Source organism: Salmo salar, chromosome ssa07, assembly GCF_905237065.1.
Source record: "Salmo salar chromosome ssa07, Ssal_v3.1, whole genome shotgun sequence".
Lineage (NCBI taxonomy): Eukaryota > Metazoa > Chordata > Actinopteri > Salmoniformes > Salmonidae > Salmo > Salmo salar.
In genome coordinates, this window is record NC_059448.1 from 34336389 (window position 1) to 34352191 (window position 15803).

General features: G+C 41.2%; 1 protein-coding gene across 2 annotated transcripts in view; it reads left to right on the forward strand.

Annotated features, from left to right (window-relative positions):
- LOC100306760 (ubiquitin carboxyl-terminal hydrolase 15) overlaps positions 1-13584 on the forward strand; it is a 74104-nt gene extending 60520 nt beyond the window's left edge. For both annotated transcript variants that reach the window (XM_045721881.1, XM_045721880.1), the window contains exons 10-19: positions 4632-4726; positions 5329-5517; positions 7294-7409; positions 7694-8002; positions 8215-8285; positions 9422-9537; positions 9820-9969; positions 10447-10550; positions 10781-10869; positions 10959-13584. In XM_045721881.1, the coding sequence (XP_045577837.1) occupies positions 4632-4726; positions 5329-5517; positions 7294-7409; positions 7694-8002; positions 8215-8285; positions 9422-9537; positions 9820-9969; positions 10447-10550; positions 10781-10869; positions 10959-11156 (1437 nt within the window). In that variant the 3' untranslated portion in view covers positions 11157-13584. The remainder of the gene's footprint in view (positions 1-4631; positions 4727-5328; positions 5518-7293; positions 7410-7693; positions 8003-8214; positions 8286-9421; positions 9538-9819; positions 9970-10446; positions 10551-10780; positions 10870-10958) is intronic.
- The last annotated feature ends 2219 nt before the right edge of the window (positions 13585-15803 follow it).

Sequence of the window (15803 nt, forward strand, 5' to 3'; positions counted from 1 at the left end):
CGGTTTGGCGGTAGGTCAGTCATGGTGTGGGGTGGCATTTCTTTGGGGGGCCGCACAGCCCTCCATGTGCTCGCCAGAGGTAGCCTGACTGCCATTAGGCACTGAGATGAGATCCTCAGACCCCTTGTGAGACCATATGCTGGTGCGGTTGGCCCTGGGTTCCTCCGAATGCAAGACAATGCTAGACCTCATGTGGCTGGAGTGTGTCAGCAGTTCCTGCAAGAGGAAGGCATTGATGCTATGGACTGGCCCGCCCAATTTAGCACATCTGGGACATCATGTCTCGCTCCATCCACCAACGCCACGTTGCACCACAGACTGTCCAGGAGTTGGCGGATGCTTTAGTCCAGGTCTGGGAGGAGATCCCTCAGGAGACCATCCGCCACCTCATCAGGAGCATGCCCAGGTGTTGTAGGGAGGTCATACACACAACTGAGCCTCATTTTGACTCGTTTTAAGGACATTACATCAAAGTTGGATCAGCCTGTAGTGTGGTTTTCCACTTTAATTTTGAGTGTGACTCCAAATCCAGACCTCCATGGGTTGATAAATTGGATTTCCATTGATTATTTTTGTGTGATTTTGTTGTCAGCACATTCAACTATGTAAAGAAAAAAGATTATTTCTTTCATTCAGATCTAGGATGTGTTGTTTAAGTGTTCCCTTTATTTTTTTGAGCAGTATATATATAGAGACAGAGAGATATATATATATGTATATAGAGATATATATATAGAGAGAGAGAGAGAGAGAGAGAGAGAGAGAGAGAGAGAGAGAGAGAGAGAGAGAGAGAGAGAGAGAGAGAGAGAGAGAGATATAGAGATATATAGATATATATAGATATATATAGAGAGAGATATATATAGATATATATATAGAGAGAGAGAGAGAGAGATATATATAGAGAGAGAGAGATATATATAGAGATATATATAGAGATATATATATATATATATAGAGAGAGAGAGAGAGATATATAGATATATATATATATAGAGAGAGATATATATCTATATATAGAGAGATAGATATATATATATATATATAGAGAGAGAGAGATATATATAGAGATATATATATATATATATAGAGAGAGAGAGAGATATCGATAGAGAGAGAGCTATCGATAGAGAGAGAGCTATCGATAGATGGAGAGCTATCGATAGATGGAGAGCTATCGATAGATGGAGAGATATCGATAGATGGAGAGATATCGATAGATCGAGAGATATAGAGAGATATCGAGAGAGATATAGAGAGAGATATCGAGAGCTAGATAGAGAGAGATAGAGATCGATAGAGAGATAGAGATCGATAGAGAGATCGATAGAGAGATATAGAGATCGATAGAGAAATAAAGATCGATAGAGAGAGAGATCGATAGAGAGAGAGCGAGATCGATCTAGAGAGAGAGAGAGAGAGATATAGATCGAGAGAGAGATCGAGAGATAGAGATATAGAGATAGATAGATAGAGATCGATAGATAGAGATCGATAGATATAGATTTCGATAGATAGATATCGAGAGATCTATAGATAGAGATAAATAGATAAAGATAAATAGATATAGATAGATAGATAGATAGATAGATAGATAGATAGATAGGAGATCGATAGATAGACAGAGAGATCGATAGATAGATAGAGATAGCGATAGATAGATAGATAGATAGATAGATAGATAGATATATAGATAGAGATCGATAGAGAGAGATCAATAGAGAGAGAGAGAGAGAGAGAGCTAGATAGATAGCTAGAGAGAGAGCTAGATAGATAGCTAGAGAGAGAGAGCTAGATAGATAGCTATAGAGAGAGCTAGATAGATAGCTATAGAGAGAGCTAGATAGATAGCTATAGAGAGAGCTAGATAGATAGCTACAGAGAGAGCTAGATAGATAGCTACAGAGAGAGCTAGATAGATAGCTACAGAGAGAGCTAGATAGATAGCTACAGAGAGAGCTAGATAGATAGCTACAGAGAGAGCTAGATAGATAGCTACAGAGAGAGATAGATAGATAGCTACAGAGAGAGATAGATAGCTACAGAGAGAGAGAGATAGATAGCTACAGAGAGAGATAGATAGATAGCTACAGAGAGCGATAGATAGATAGCTACAGAGAGATAGATAGATATTGAGAGAGAGATAGATAGATATTGAGAGAGAGATAGATAGATATTGAGAGATCGATAGATAGAGAGAGATATAGAGATTGATAGAGAGATATTGAGAGATAGATAGATAGATGGAGATCGATAGATAGATATAGATATATATCTAGAGATAGATAGAGATCTAGAGATAGATAGATAGAGATCTAGAGATAGATATAGATAGATAGATAGATAGATAGATAGATATCGATAGATAGATAGATAGATAGATAGATAGATAGATAGATAGATAGATAGATAGATAGATAGATAGATAGATAGATAGATAGATAGAGATTGATGGAGATCGATAGATATAGAGATCGATAGAGATCGATAGAGATAGATAGATAGATAGATAGATAGATAGATAGATAGATAGATAGATAGATAGATAGATAGATAGATAGATAGATAGATAGATAGAGATCTAGAGATAGATAGAGATCTAGAGATAGATAGAGATCTAGAGATAGATAGATAGCGATCGATGGAGATCGATAGATAGATAGCGATCGATAGAGATCGATAGATATAGAGATCAATAGATAGATAGATAGATAGATAGATAGATAGATAGCGATCGATAGAGATCGATAGATAGATAGCGATCGATAGAGATCAATAGATAGATAGCGATCGATAGAGATCGATAGATAGATAGATAGATAGATAGATAGATAGATAGATAGAGAGAGAGAGAGAGAGAGAGAGATAGATAGATAGATAGATAGATAGAGAGATTGATAGATAGAGATCGATAGATAGATAGATAGATAGATATACACACACACACATCTGTCTTGCTCTTAACTAAATCAGTTCTCCCTCAAAAAATAGGTTTTTAACCTCCCAAGGGATTTTATACCTGGTTAAATAGAGGCTAAATTAAAATGTATGCTCTGGAATGGTTTACAGTGCATTCGGAAAGTATTCAGACCTCTTCCCTTTTTCCAGATTTTATTACATTACAGCCTTATTCTAAAATGGATTAAATCGTTTTTTCCTCATCAATCTACACACAATACCCCATAATGATAAAGTGAAACGTTTTTGGGAAATTTCTGCAAATGTATTACAAATAAAAAAACATACCTTATTTACATAAGTATTCAGACCCTTTGCTATGAGACTCGAAATTGAACTCGGCTGCTTCCTGATTCCATTGATCTTCCTTGATGTTTCTACAACTTGATTGGAGTCCACCTGTGGTAAATATAGAAAGGCACACACCTGTCTATATAAGGTCCCACAGTTGACAGTGCATGTCAGAGCAAAAACCAAGCCATGAGGTCAAAGGAATTGTCTGTAGAGCTCCAAGACAGGATTGTGGGGCACAGATCTGGGGAAGGGTACCAAAACATTTCTGCAGCATACAAGGTCCCCAAGAACACAGTGGCCTCCATTTTTAAATGGAAGAAGTTTGGAACCGCCAAGACTCTACCTAGAGCTGGCCGCCCGGCCAAACTTAGTAATCGGGGGAGGAGGGCCTTGGTCAGGGAGGTGACCAAGTACCCGATGGTCACTCTGACAGAGCTCCAGAGTTTCTCTGTGGAGATGGGAGAACCTTCCAGAAAGACAAGCATCTCTGCAGCACACCACCAATCAGGCCTTTATGGGAGAGTGGCCAGATGGAAGCCAATCTTCAGTAAAAAGGTACATGACAGCCACTTGGAGTTTGCCAAAAAGGCACCTGAAGGACTCTCAGACCATGAGAAGCAAGATTCTCTGGTCTGATGAAACCAAGATTGAACACTTCGGCCTGAATGCCAAGCGTCACGTCTGGAGGAAACCTGGCACCATCCCTACGGTGAAGCATGGTGGTGGCAGCATCGTGCTGTGGGGTTGTTTTTCAGATGCAGGGACTGGAAGACTAGTCAGGATCTAGGGAAAGATGAACGGAGCAAAGTACAGAGATCTTTGATGAAAACCTGCTCCAGAGCGCTCAGGACCTCAGACTGAGGTGAAGGTTCACCTTCCAACAGGACAACGACCCTTAATACACAGCCAAGACAACGCAGGAGTGGCTTCGGGACAAGTCTCTGAATGGCCCAGCCAGAGCCCGGACTTTAAACTTGGTCGAACATCTCTGGGGAGACCTGAGAATAGATGTGCAGCGACGCTCCCCATCCAATCTGACAAAGCTTTAGAGGATCTGCAGAGATGAATTTGAGAAACTCCACAAATACAGGTGTGCCAAGCTAGTAGCATCATACCCAAGAACACTCAAGGCTTTAATCGCCAAAGGTGCTTCAACAAAGTACTGAGTAAAGGGTCTGAATACTTATATGAATGTAATATTTCTGTTTTTGCTTTGTTGTTATGGGGTTTTGTGTGTAAATTGAGGGGGGAAAAAAGCAATTTGATCAGTTTTAGAATAAGGTTGTAATGTAACAAAATGTGGAAAAAGTCAAGGGGTCTGAATACTTTCTGAATGCAATGTATGTGTACTTAAGATTTCTTTTTTTTTTCAAATTCAGATGATTGTAACAGATATCTACAACCATCGGTTCCATCGGATATTTGCCACCAATGAGAACCTCAGCAGCATCATGGAGAGGGACGACATCTATGTGTGAGTGTCAGACTATTCTGATGAAGGCAGTTGGATGAAGCACTGTCTACTCCACCCTCCAGTGTTAGATCTGTGAAACCTGAGTTGTATTCATTAGGTACCAAACAGAAGGGCATGGACTGAAAACGGGAGGGACTACCTGAACCTGTCCAATTTGAAACACTCGGTTTTCCCTCGCAAAACGTTTTGCTACAGTATGCCCGAATGAATACAACCCTTAACTTACCAAAGATGCGGATATCTGCAACATATTCACCCTACCCTATAGTTCTGTAGCTTTGAGGTGGCAGTGCATTTTTTCTTAATAACTAACATAATGTAGCAGACGTCCGCAGGGTTTCTTTCTTTCCGGTCCTGACGAGAAAGAAAAAAAACTGCACTGTTGAACCAATCCAGTAAATGTGGAGGAGGAATTAAGATGGCGTGTCGCCTTGTTAACATCCAAAAGTGGTAGTCGCGTCACAGGCTCTTTCCATTTCCCCTGGAAACCGGATGCATCTTGTTGTTTCCCGAGCCCGCAGAGGGTGGTTCTTAACTGACTTGCCATGGTAAATAAAGGTTAAATTAATGGGGGAAAAAATAACTCTCTCCTTGTTGTACAGCTTTGAAGTGGCAGTGAACCGGCTGGAGGACACAGACCATGTGGTGATCCCAGTCCACCTTAGAGAAAAGTACAAGCAGTCAGGGTACAACCACACCTCCACTCCTCTGTTTGGCCAGCCCTTCCTTATCACTGTCCCCAGAACACTCAGTGAGGACAAGCTCTACAACATGCTGCTGGTACATCTCTGGTGGGTCACACACACATGCTCTAAAACATGTTGCTGCTACGCCTCTGGTGGGTTACACATACACACTCTTACATGCATACAGTGCATTCGGAAAGTATTCCGACCCCTTGACGTTTTCCAAATTTTGTCACGTTACAGCCTTATTCTGAAATTGATTCAATTGTATTTTTTTCTCATCAGTCTACACACAATTCCCCATAATGACAAAGCAAACACAGGTTTTTAGATTTTTTTTGCAACAAAAAACTATCACATTTACGTAAGTATTCAGACCCTTTACTCAGTACTTCGTTGAAGCACCTTTGACAGCGATTACAGCCTTCAGTCTTCTTGGGTATGACATTACAAGCTTGGCACACCTGTATTTGGGGAGTTTCTCCCATTCTTCTTTGCAGATCCTCTCAAGCGCTGTCAGTTTGGATGGTGAGAGTTGCTGCACAGATATTTTCAGGTCTCCAGAGATGTTTGATCCGGTTCAAGTTCGGACTCTTGCTGGGCCGCTCAAGGACATTCAGAGACTTGTCCCGAAGCCACCCCTGTGTTGTCTTGGCTGTGTGCTTAGGGTCATTGTCCTGTTGGAAGGTGAACCTTCGTCCCAGTCTGAGGTCCTGAGTGTTCTGGAGCATGTTTTCATCTTGGATCTCTCTGTACTTTGCTCCGTTCATCTTTCCCTCGATCCCGATTAGTCTCCAAGTCCCTGCTACTGAAAAACATCCCAACACCATGATGATGCCACTACCATGCTTCACCGTAAGGATGGTGCCAGGTTTCCTCCAGACGTGACGCTTGGCATTCCGGCCAAAGAGTTCGATCTTGGTTAAATCAGACCAAAGAATCTTGTTTCTCTTGTTTCTCATGGTCTGAGAGTCCTTTGGATGCCTTTTGGCGAACTCCAAGCGGCTGAGGAGTGGCTTCCGTCTGGCCACTCTACCATAAAGGCCTGATTGGTGGCCAAGATTGGCCCAGCCAGAGCCCGGACTTGAACCTGATCGAACATCTCTGGAGAGACCTGAAAAAAGCTGTGCAGCGACGTTCCCCATCCAACCTGACAGAGCTTGAGAGAAGAATCTCCCCAAATACAGGTGTGCCGAGCTTGTAGCATCATGCCCAAGAACACGCAAGGCTGTAATCGCTGCCAAAGGTGCTTCAACAAAGTACTGAGTAAAGTGTCTGAATACTAATGTAAATGTGACGTTTCAGTTTTTGCTTTGTCGTTATGGGGTATTGTGTGTAGATTGCGGGGGGGTGGGTCCATTTTAGAATAAGGCTGTAACGTAACAAAATGTGGGAAAAAATCAAGGGGTCTGAATACTTTCCAAATGCTCTGTACATACATTCATGCGCTACAGCAAGCTTTACAACATGCTGCTGCTACGCCTCTGGTGGGTAGGTAACCATCTCAGAAACTGCCGCTAACTAACCTTGTACTCTGCGCTCTTGTTAAGTACTTAGCCTAATTGTGACAGATGTTGCTGTGAAAAGGGCTATATAAATACATTTGATTGCTCTTTTCATTGTTTCTATGGAACGTTTTTTGGTTTCTAGTGTAAACAAGACTTTGACACAATATCCTGATCTTTATATGTTTTCTCATGAAATGTTTTGTACGCCGGGAGCACTGAAGAACTGTGTAATAACAGCACTGAGGGTGGATGTTTCTTTCTTCGAGGGGAGCATATCAGTTATGTTGAACAGTTAGATGTTGTTGGAGTATGTCTATGTATTGAATGGTAACTGATTATATTAATATTGTGTGTTTTATGTTGTATGGTGCAGTCGGTTTGTGCATTCTGTCGTTGAGGAGGACGACACTGAGGAGACAACACCCTCTTCTAAACAACACACTGTCAATGGAAATGCTACTAATGGGGTCCTGGAGGACGGCTCGCCCAGTAGGTAACACACACACTCAAGAACACACACTCAAACGGACACACTTACACATGCGCTCACCTAAGACTGAAGAATGTTTTATATGATTGTGTATTGTGTTTCCCTTTGATGTGTTTTGTAATTGATATGTAAATAGATATGTACAGTGTAGTTGTTTTATTGATATTACTCAGGGCTCATCTGCAAAAGAGACTGTGGTCTCAGCATTAAATAAAGGTTAAATAAAAAATGTAACCCCTGTCGATAAAGCTATTCCAAAAACTGATCGGCTGATCCATTCCAGGCCAGATGGAGACTGACGAGCAGGATGGAGACGACGAATCCAGTCAGGACCAGGAGCTTCCCTCTGAGAACGACAACAGCCAATCAGAGGACTCTGTGGGTGGCGGGGACAACGAGCTGGAGAACGGGGTTGGTCTAGGGGGAGAGAATTCAGGGACCAAAGGTCACCAGAACCAGATTTCTACGACGATGGAGGACAAGAAGAGATTGTTTACATTCCAGTTTAACAACATGGGGAAGATGGACTTCAGCTTAATCAAGGAGGAACCGCGGCAGATCCGGTTCAACGAGGGACACCTCAGACTCAGTGGTAAGATAGGCATTTTGCATACAGTATGCAGATGAAGTCACAACCCTCCGATAAAGATAAAAACATGGTAACGTTCTAATAATATTATACTTATTGTAAGCAATAAGCAGTGCCTCTACTAGTTGTTAATGCACAATCCACCTTTCTCTTTCTGTTATATTATCACCTTTACAATTAGTCTTAAAGGGTATATTGCTCTCTCCCTGTAATAGACCGGTCCTATCTCTCTTTGGACTGGGAACCAGAGGTTAAGAAGAAACACTTTCATGAGGGTATCACAGAGGTAAGGCTTTCTCCTCTCCTCTAACACTAGAAACCATTTTACCTACACTACCCTTATTTATTTGGACAGTGAATATAAAATGTGATTTTTTTAAATTTATTTCAGATAATAAAATGTTTCATGTAAGGGGTGACAGTACAGAATGTCACCTTTTTATTTGAGGTTATATTCATACATATGTTTTACCATTTAGAAATTAAGTCACTATGTATCTAGTCCCCCCCATTGGAATACTTTTTTTTCCCATGAGTATTTGGACAAATTAAAGTGTATTAAAGTTGTCAACAGTTTAGTATTTGGTCCCATATTCCTAAACGACATCAAGCTTGTGACTCTACAAACTTGTTGGATGCATTTGCAGTTTGTTTTGGATGCTTTTTTGCCCAATAGGAACTGAATGGTGAAAAATGTATTGTCATTTTGGAGTCACTTTTATTGTAAATAAGAATAAATGTTTCTGAACACTTCTGCATTTTTTTAAATATATGTATTTAAACTTTATTTAACTATGCAAATCAGTTCAGAGCAAATTCTTAATTACAATGACTGCCTGGCTTTAGGCCTCCTGTGGGGATGGGGGCAGGGATTAAAAATACCCATGAATGTGAATGGTACCATGGATAATCATGACAAAAAATACGTTAGAAAGTTACAGAGCAACAAAGATCATACCACCCAAAAAAAGCTAACCACCCGTTCGTTATTGGTAATGGTGAGGGGTTAGCATTTTTTTGGGGGGGGTGTATATGATTTTTGTTCCTCTAACTTTCTCACTCATCATTATGACAGGTGACATTCTGTATTGTCGCCTCATATGAAATATTTGATCTAAAATCCAAAATGCTGGATTATAGAGGAATTTACATATTTTTGCATCGCTGTCTAAATAAATACAGAGGGGTGTATAGTATATCAATTAATGTCAGACTCCTCTGCATGGATGTCTTTGTCTGTCCTAGAATAGTGTTTCCCAAACCTGGTGTGCTTGTTTATAGATCAAATAGTTGGAATTGCTGGAGGTATTTGAGAAGAGGCTTGGAAACACTGTTGTAGAATGAATGTCTCTCTTTAAGCCTCGGATGGTAATAATTGAACTAAATAAATAATAACCTAAATCTTGCTCTGCCTGTGAACAGGACTTTGAGAAGCATGAGAGCATGGAGTATAAGCCTCAGAAGAAAGCTTTCTTCAAGCTGAAAGACTGCATCGAGCTGTTCACCACCAAAGAGAAGCTCGGAGCTGAGGACCCATGGTGAGACTTAACTTCATATTGTCAAGGCTAATAAAGGAAATAATGAACATTTAAAAGAATAGTTCACTCAAAATAAAAATAAAAAGAATACATGTTTTAACATGATATTAATCTCCATTAACCCAGAACTAAAATCTTCTGTGATTTGGTCAGATGTGTAATTGATCCTGTCTGTCTCGGGTAGTACCACTATCTGATCTTTTGTTGGCTGGAGAGACACTGCTTTTTTAATTTTTTATCGTCAAATCAAATATAATCTAATAATTCATGAATCTATCCCAGGTACTGTCCAAACTGCAAGGTGCACCAGCAGGCCACTAAGAAGCTGGACCTGTGGTCTCTGCCTCCAGTCCTGGTGGTCCATCTGAAACGCTTCTCCTACAGCAGATACATGAGGGACAAGCTGGATTCACTAGTTGATTTCCCACTCGGGTACGGTTTTGACCAGACGGCCATACTTTTTTGTCAAAACAAGCTATAATGTCAATGAACAAGTATAATTGTGAAAGTAAAAACACTCAGCTGTTTCCCTATGATTTAAAGGGATACTTCTGGATTTTGTTCTACCTCCCCAGAGTAAGATGAACTCGTGGATACCATTTGTATGTCTCTGCGAGCAATTTGAAGGAAGTTGCTAACATGCATGCCCATACACTTCGTCATTGTGCTGACGCTAGTTAGCATTGGCTCACGAAACTACCTCTAACATCCTTCATACAGGACAAAGACATAACATTTTTATCCACATGTTCATCTAACTCTTGGGAAGTAGTTAAAGGGCTTCGTTGCCAAAATCCAGAAGTATCCCTTTAAGTTGTAAATCACTTATACAAATGTTAAATATCTCTTGAAGAATAAACAAGGAATGCTCCCCCCCATGAATGGTTCTTTGTGTGATTCTTTCTCCAGTGACATGGAAATGTCAGAGTTCCTGATCGACCCTAATGCTGCTCCCTGTCGCTACGATCTCATTGCGGTCTCCAACCACTACGGAGGCATGGGAGGAGGACACTGTAAGTCTGATTTTTAAGTATTTTTATTTGACAATTTAGTCATCAACACTAGAAGTGCAGACAACTTTATTTGAACGTAATGTGTATTCAAAATTATACATTCAGACATTGCTAGCCACAGTCTTATCCGAGTTGATTCAAACAAGGAAGATGAACCAACAGTCTTAATTCCATGTGTGCTTTTAGCAGACAAATGCTCATCTTCTCATCTTGTCTTTGGGACACCTTAGATACTGCTTATGCGAAGAACAAGGATGATGACAAGTGGTACAACTTTGATGACAGCAGTGTCTCTCCAGCCAACAAAGATCAGATAGTGGTGAGTTCCATGGTCCTCTAACATCTTGTCAGATACACAGCACTGCCCAGTGTGAATTGAATGTGCACTTCATGTGTGTCTCTGCTCAGTCCAAAGCAGCGTACGTGCTGTTCTACCAGCGTCAGGACACAGTGAATGGAACAGGCTACTTCGATCTGGACCGAGAGGAGGAGAACAGAGAAGGGGAGGAGGAGAGGAAGAGCGTCGCCTCATCCCAGGGGGCCTCTGCTTCAGTCCAGAGCGACGAAGAAGATGTAAACGACAATGTCACCATGAAAACCAACTGAGCTGGAGAAAGAGCGACAGAGCCAACAATATCCATCCTAAGCCATATCGACAGACACAGAGCAGTGGGCCAGGCCTGAGGCTGTGCACTGACCTCTGACCCCATCCAGCCCTACGAAGAGTGGGCTACCAGGGGAAACTAAACACTGAGAAGTTTGTCAGTGCTGGAACACCCAAGCAACATTACTAAAGAAATCAGGGCCTATAGATGTCTGTGGCCTGACTGACCGGTCTTATTCGTGTCGCAGTGAGTCTTCTCCATGTCCATTCTACATGAATCATCCACTCTGGAGGAAAAAGAAGTCAAGCTCTGTTCTGATTCTGAACAATGACATAATTCTGAAATCTAATGGATCCATTAGAAGCGTTAGGAAGGCCTGCATTACGAAGTTCAGTTCGTCATAGAATCAAACACAGAATGTCACAGTGCAGTGGTGTCGCTGCTTTGGCGCTTCGAACCGATACTCCCTCCCAGCCACCTGCTTTAATTTTGTTAAGTTTTTATCTTTTTGAGAGCACAAAGCATTAGCATACCATTTTACCATTCTTTTTAAGCTAGGCCTTGTAAATATATATTTTTTTGATGAACACTGAATTATTATTAAGTTTAATGATGCGCTGAAGCCTTTTTGGGAATTCGTCCTAATACTTTTATTTTGTTGCACATTCACCTCTACCCCCATTTTTTAAAATAATGAATCGTATATTAGTGCCACGTACTTCAATTGTTTTACAAATTACTCTGAGCCAGGGTCTTCTCAGTTAAAATGCTTTGAATGCTGCCTTTTAAACACTGGTCAACAGAACACACATCCACACATAGTGACTATGCTCTGTGTAGAGTAGGAGTGCTGATCTAGGATCATTTTTGCCTTTAGGATCATAATGAATAAGGTTATATGGACAGGGAGGGACCTGATCCTAGATCAGACCTCCTACTCTGCTTTGTGTATGTGAGGAGGAAGAGCAAAATACATTTCATAATGTAAAACAGCCAAACCAGTCATGTGGTGAACTTGCATTTTAGACACAACTAATGTACACAATATGAGCCTTATAATTAAGTTGTTTTTTTATTCTGCTGGTCCCTACAGTAAGTATACTCCTAGCCACATGAAGTCAAGTTCCAGAAACAACCCCTAGACACTTTTGTAGATCTGAAATTATCAGATAGGTTAGGTGAATTTTTCGTCCCATTTCGTCCCATTTCACATACCTATCACATGACAAGGTGGAGCTACTACCATATTCAGATCTGCATAAGTGATTAGGAGACGTGTTTGCATATTAGGTAGGTGCTTTTCTGGGATGACCCACCACTCTTAGGCTGTATGATGCATTACTAGCTTTACATGGCTTCTTGAGCCTCTCCTCCGCTACCTGCTCCTTCTAGAGGCTTTTTGAGATTATGATTATTGGTGATACATTAGATTTCTGTTTCTTGGTTGGATCACCTCAGCCTTAACTCTTAATCTCAGATTGTCGTCTTCAGCACATTATTATGTCACGCTGTCTGTGCATGGCCCCAAAACACACACACTTAAACAGGACACAGATACGAGCTGAAACTCATTCATACATTCACAGGAACACTTACGTTCACACCCTCAACCCTGTCTTTGAAACATACATGAATAGCAACCGCTGCTACCGGAATTCAACCAATTTTTTTTAAAGTCAAAAGCGAGAGCCCGAATGTATGCTGAATGACTGACTTGAACTGATCCACTTGTAAGGCCAGGTTGGGTTTTTTTGCCTCTTTTCTTGCTTTGGTTAAATGTGAGGGGGGAAATAGTAGGGGGTTCATTACCTTTGATAGAAATACCTGGGTACTGCTGTATGTGTCCACTCTTCCAAGGGAAAATAATGCTTCATTGTGGTTGGAGCATGAAGTAGGGTCTTTCGCTGTAGAGGGCGGGAGGGATGGGTGGAGGGTAGTATTACTGATCAGCCTGAGTGGATGAGATATGGTGATTACATATAGGCTATATAATACTGTACATAAGAGTTCACTCTGTGAGTGCACATTTGATAACATGTATTTATTTATGTAAGAATTTAATAAAAAAAAAAAATATATATATATATAAAGACCTTGGCAAGACCGACGATGTAATAGGAATTTGGCTTTATAGTCCACGAGTTCAGGGTTGTGTCCGAAATGGCGCCCTATACATAGTGCTCTGGTCAAAAGTAGAGCTCTATAATTTTGGACACATGCCCAGAATTCTTGCCTGTACTCTTCTCTTCTGGGGGATTGAATATTTTTTAAAGAGCTATTGTTCTGACTTTTTTTGTAAAGGTGAATACATTCAGCATCCTTGCATGACAGGGTTTCCAGGTTTGGCTGCGTTTGAGTTCACTTGGGTTTACATTTGAAATGTGCATGTGTATTTATACACAAACTTCAATAAAGTTGTGTAAAGCCTAGTACTCATTATTTTCTGTAAACTATTCGGAATTACCAACCTGAAGGTTGTGTAGGCTATAATGTAACTTGATTGATAATGACTCTGATTGGGTATTCGTGCCCTAAGGAGGTAAACGTATAACGAGCATTCCTGGCTCAACAGAAATTGGAAATAGAGGCCCTCTTGTGGTTGAAGCTGGACCATGACTGGATATTATGGTTTATTCATACTATACTAAAACATATTTTGTCGGAGATTCTTAAGTGTTGAAGCTCAGCACAAACATGGATGACCATTTGTCTAACTTGATTGTTTATTAGAGACTTCTTCAGAATGCGTCTGGCGCATTTTAGAATTTCACCCAAAATCACAATGGCCAACATTTTGCGCATGAATTGAAATACTCCCTTACCCACAACCCAATACGAATGGAGCTGGTGTGCGGTGCTTTACGCCCAGTTTGACGTTTCCCGCGAATTTTATTCACAGTTGATAGCATACTCCTTAATTTACCACATGGATCGCTGGAAGGAGTTGGAACATACTGATAGACTATGCGGGTGCGCGTGGCTGTGCTAGACTGAATCGCGCGTGTATTTTTCTTAAAAGCTCGACTGCACAGATAATTGTTCTGCCTTTGTTTTCTTTACAGGGGAGATGGTTGGCTGCTTCTTGCACCCACAATACGGTGTACGCACAAGAGAATATTGCATTGCTGGGCTGGATCAACCAATCACAATTATAAGGTTGTTTTGTGTGTATGCCATTTAACTGTTCTTAATTATCGGATTGTGATATAGCTTTGTTGTAAACTATTAAGCTATACTGGTATTCGATATTCTCTCTGTATTAATTCCTACGGTCTGTGATTTGTCGCATCTTTCATTCGGGACACCAGGTAGGTTGATGCGGTTGAAAACGGCACGTGGATGTTCAGCAGCCTATCAAATCAATTGTTGATAATGAAATATACCTCTTTGTGGATAAAAAAGAAAGAAAACTACTTCTGTTAATACACAGTCAAACGCTGTGTAGTCTAGGTCTAAAATGAGAACTTGGCCGAGACATGATGCAAAGTCCAGCCAGGTCATTTTAGGGGAAGGACAGTGAAGTCAGGAGACTGAGTTGGTTGGGGACTTGGATGGGGTTTCAATTGCGTTTTACGCATGGGACGTGTTGAACGACACAGGTACTGTATATGACGCACAATCATGGAACAGTACATTCTCGTGGTCATTCTGAACCATTTGGACAGAAGGCAGACATACGGATGACACCGCTGGTTTGTTCCTTTCCACTGTTCTCCGGCTGAGGTAGTAGTTTGTGCTGTTGGTTGGGTTGTGACATGGCCCGCTGTGGAGATAACTGCGCAAACTACTGCCTTGCTGGCGCTGGTGATATGCACATCAAGAAACCTGGATTATTATTTTTCTGGAGCAAAAACATGTTTGGATTAAACCGATCCAAATTACTTTTTGGCATTCTGAGTAACTGGACTTGTGCTGTTGTAACTTCATTAACATTCAATTAGGCCTGTATGTCTAATTTGTAGGCATATTCATAACAGAAGTGTTAGCCTATACATAGGTACACTATATATACAAAAGTATATACACCCCTATAGCTGACTGGTGTATAAAATGTAGCACACAGCCATGCAATCTCCATAGACAAACATTGACAGTAGAATGGCCTTACTGAAGAGCTCAGTGACTTTAATTGTGGCACCGTCATAGGATGCCACCTTTCCAACAAGTCAGTTCGTCAAATTTCTGCCCTGCTAGAGCTGCCCCGGTCAACTGTAAGTGCTGATATTGTTAAGTGGAGATGTCGAGGAGCAAAAGCGGCTCAGCCCTGTAGTGGTAGGTCACAAGCTCACAGAACGGGACCGCAAAGTGCTGAAGCGCGTAAAAATTGTGTCCTAGGTTGCAACACTTACTACCGAGTTCCAAACTGCCTCTGGAAGCAATGTCAGCACAAGAACTCTTCGTTGGGAGCTTCATGAAATGGGTTTCCATGGCCGAGCAGCCACACACAAACCTAAGATCACCAGGCGCAATGCCAAGCGTCGGCTGGAGTGGTGTAAAGTTCGCCGCCTTTGGACTCTGGACCATCTGGCAGTCCAACAGACGAATCTGAGTTTGGGCGATTCCAGGAGAATGCTACCTGCACCAATGCATAGTGCCAACTTTAAAGTTTGGTGGAGGAATAATGGTCTGTGGCTGTTTTATCGTGGTT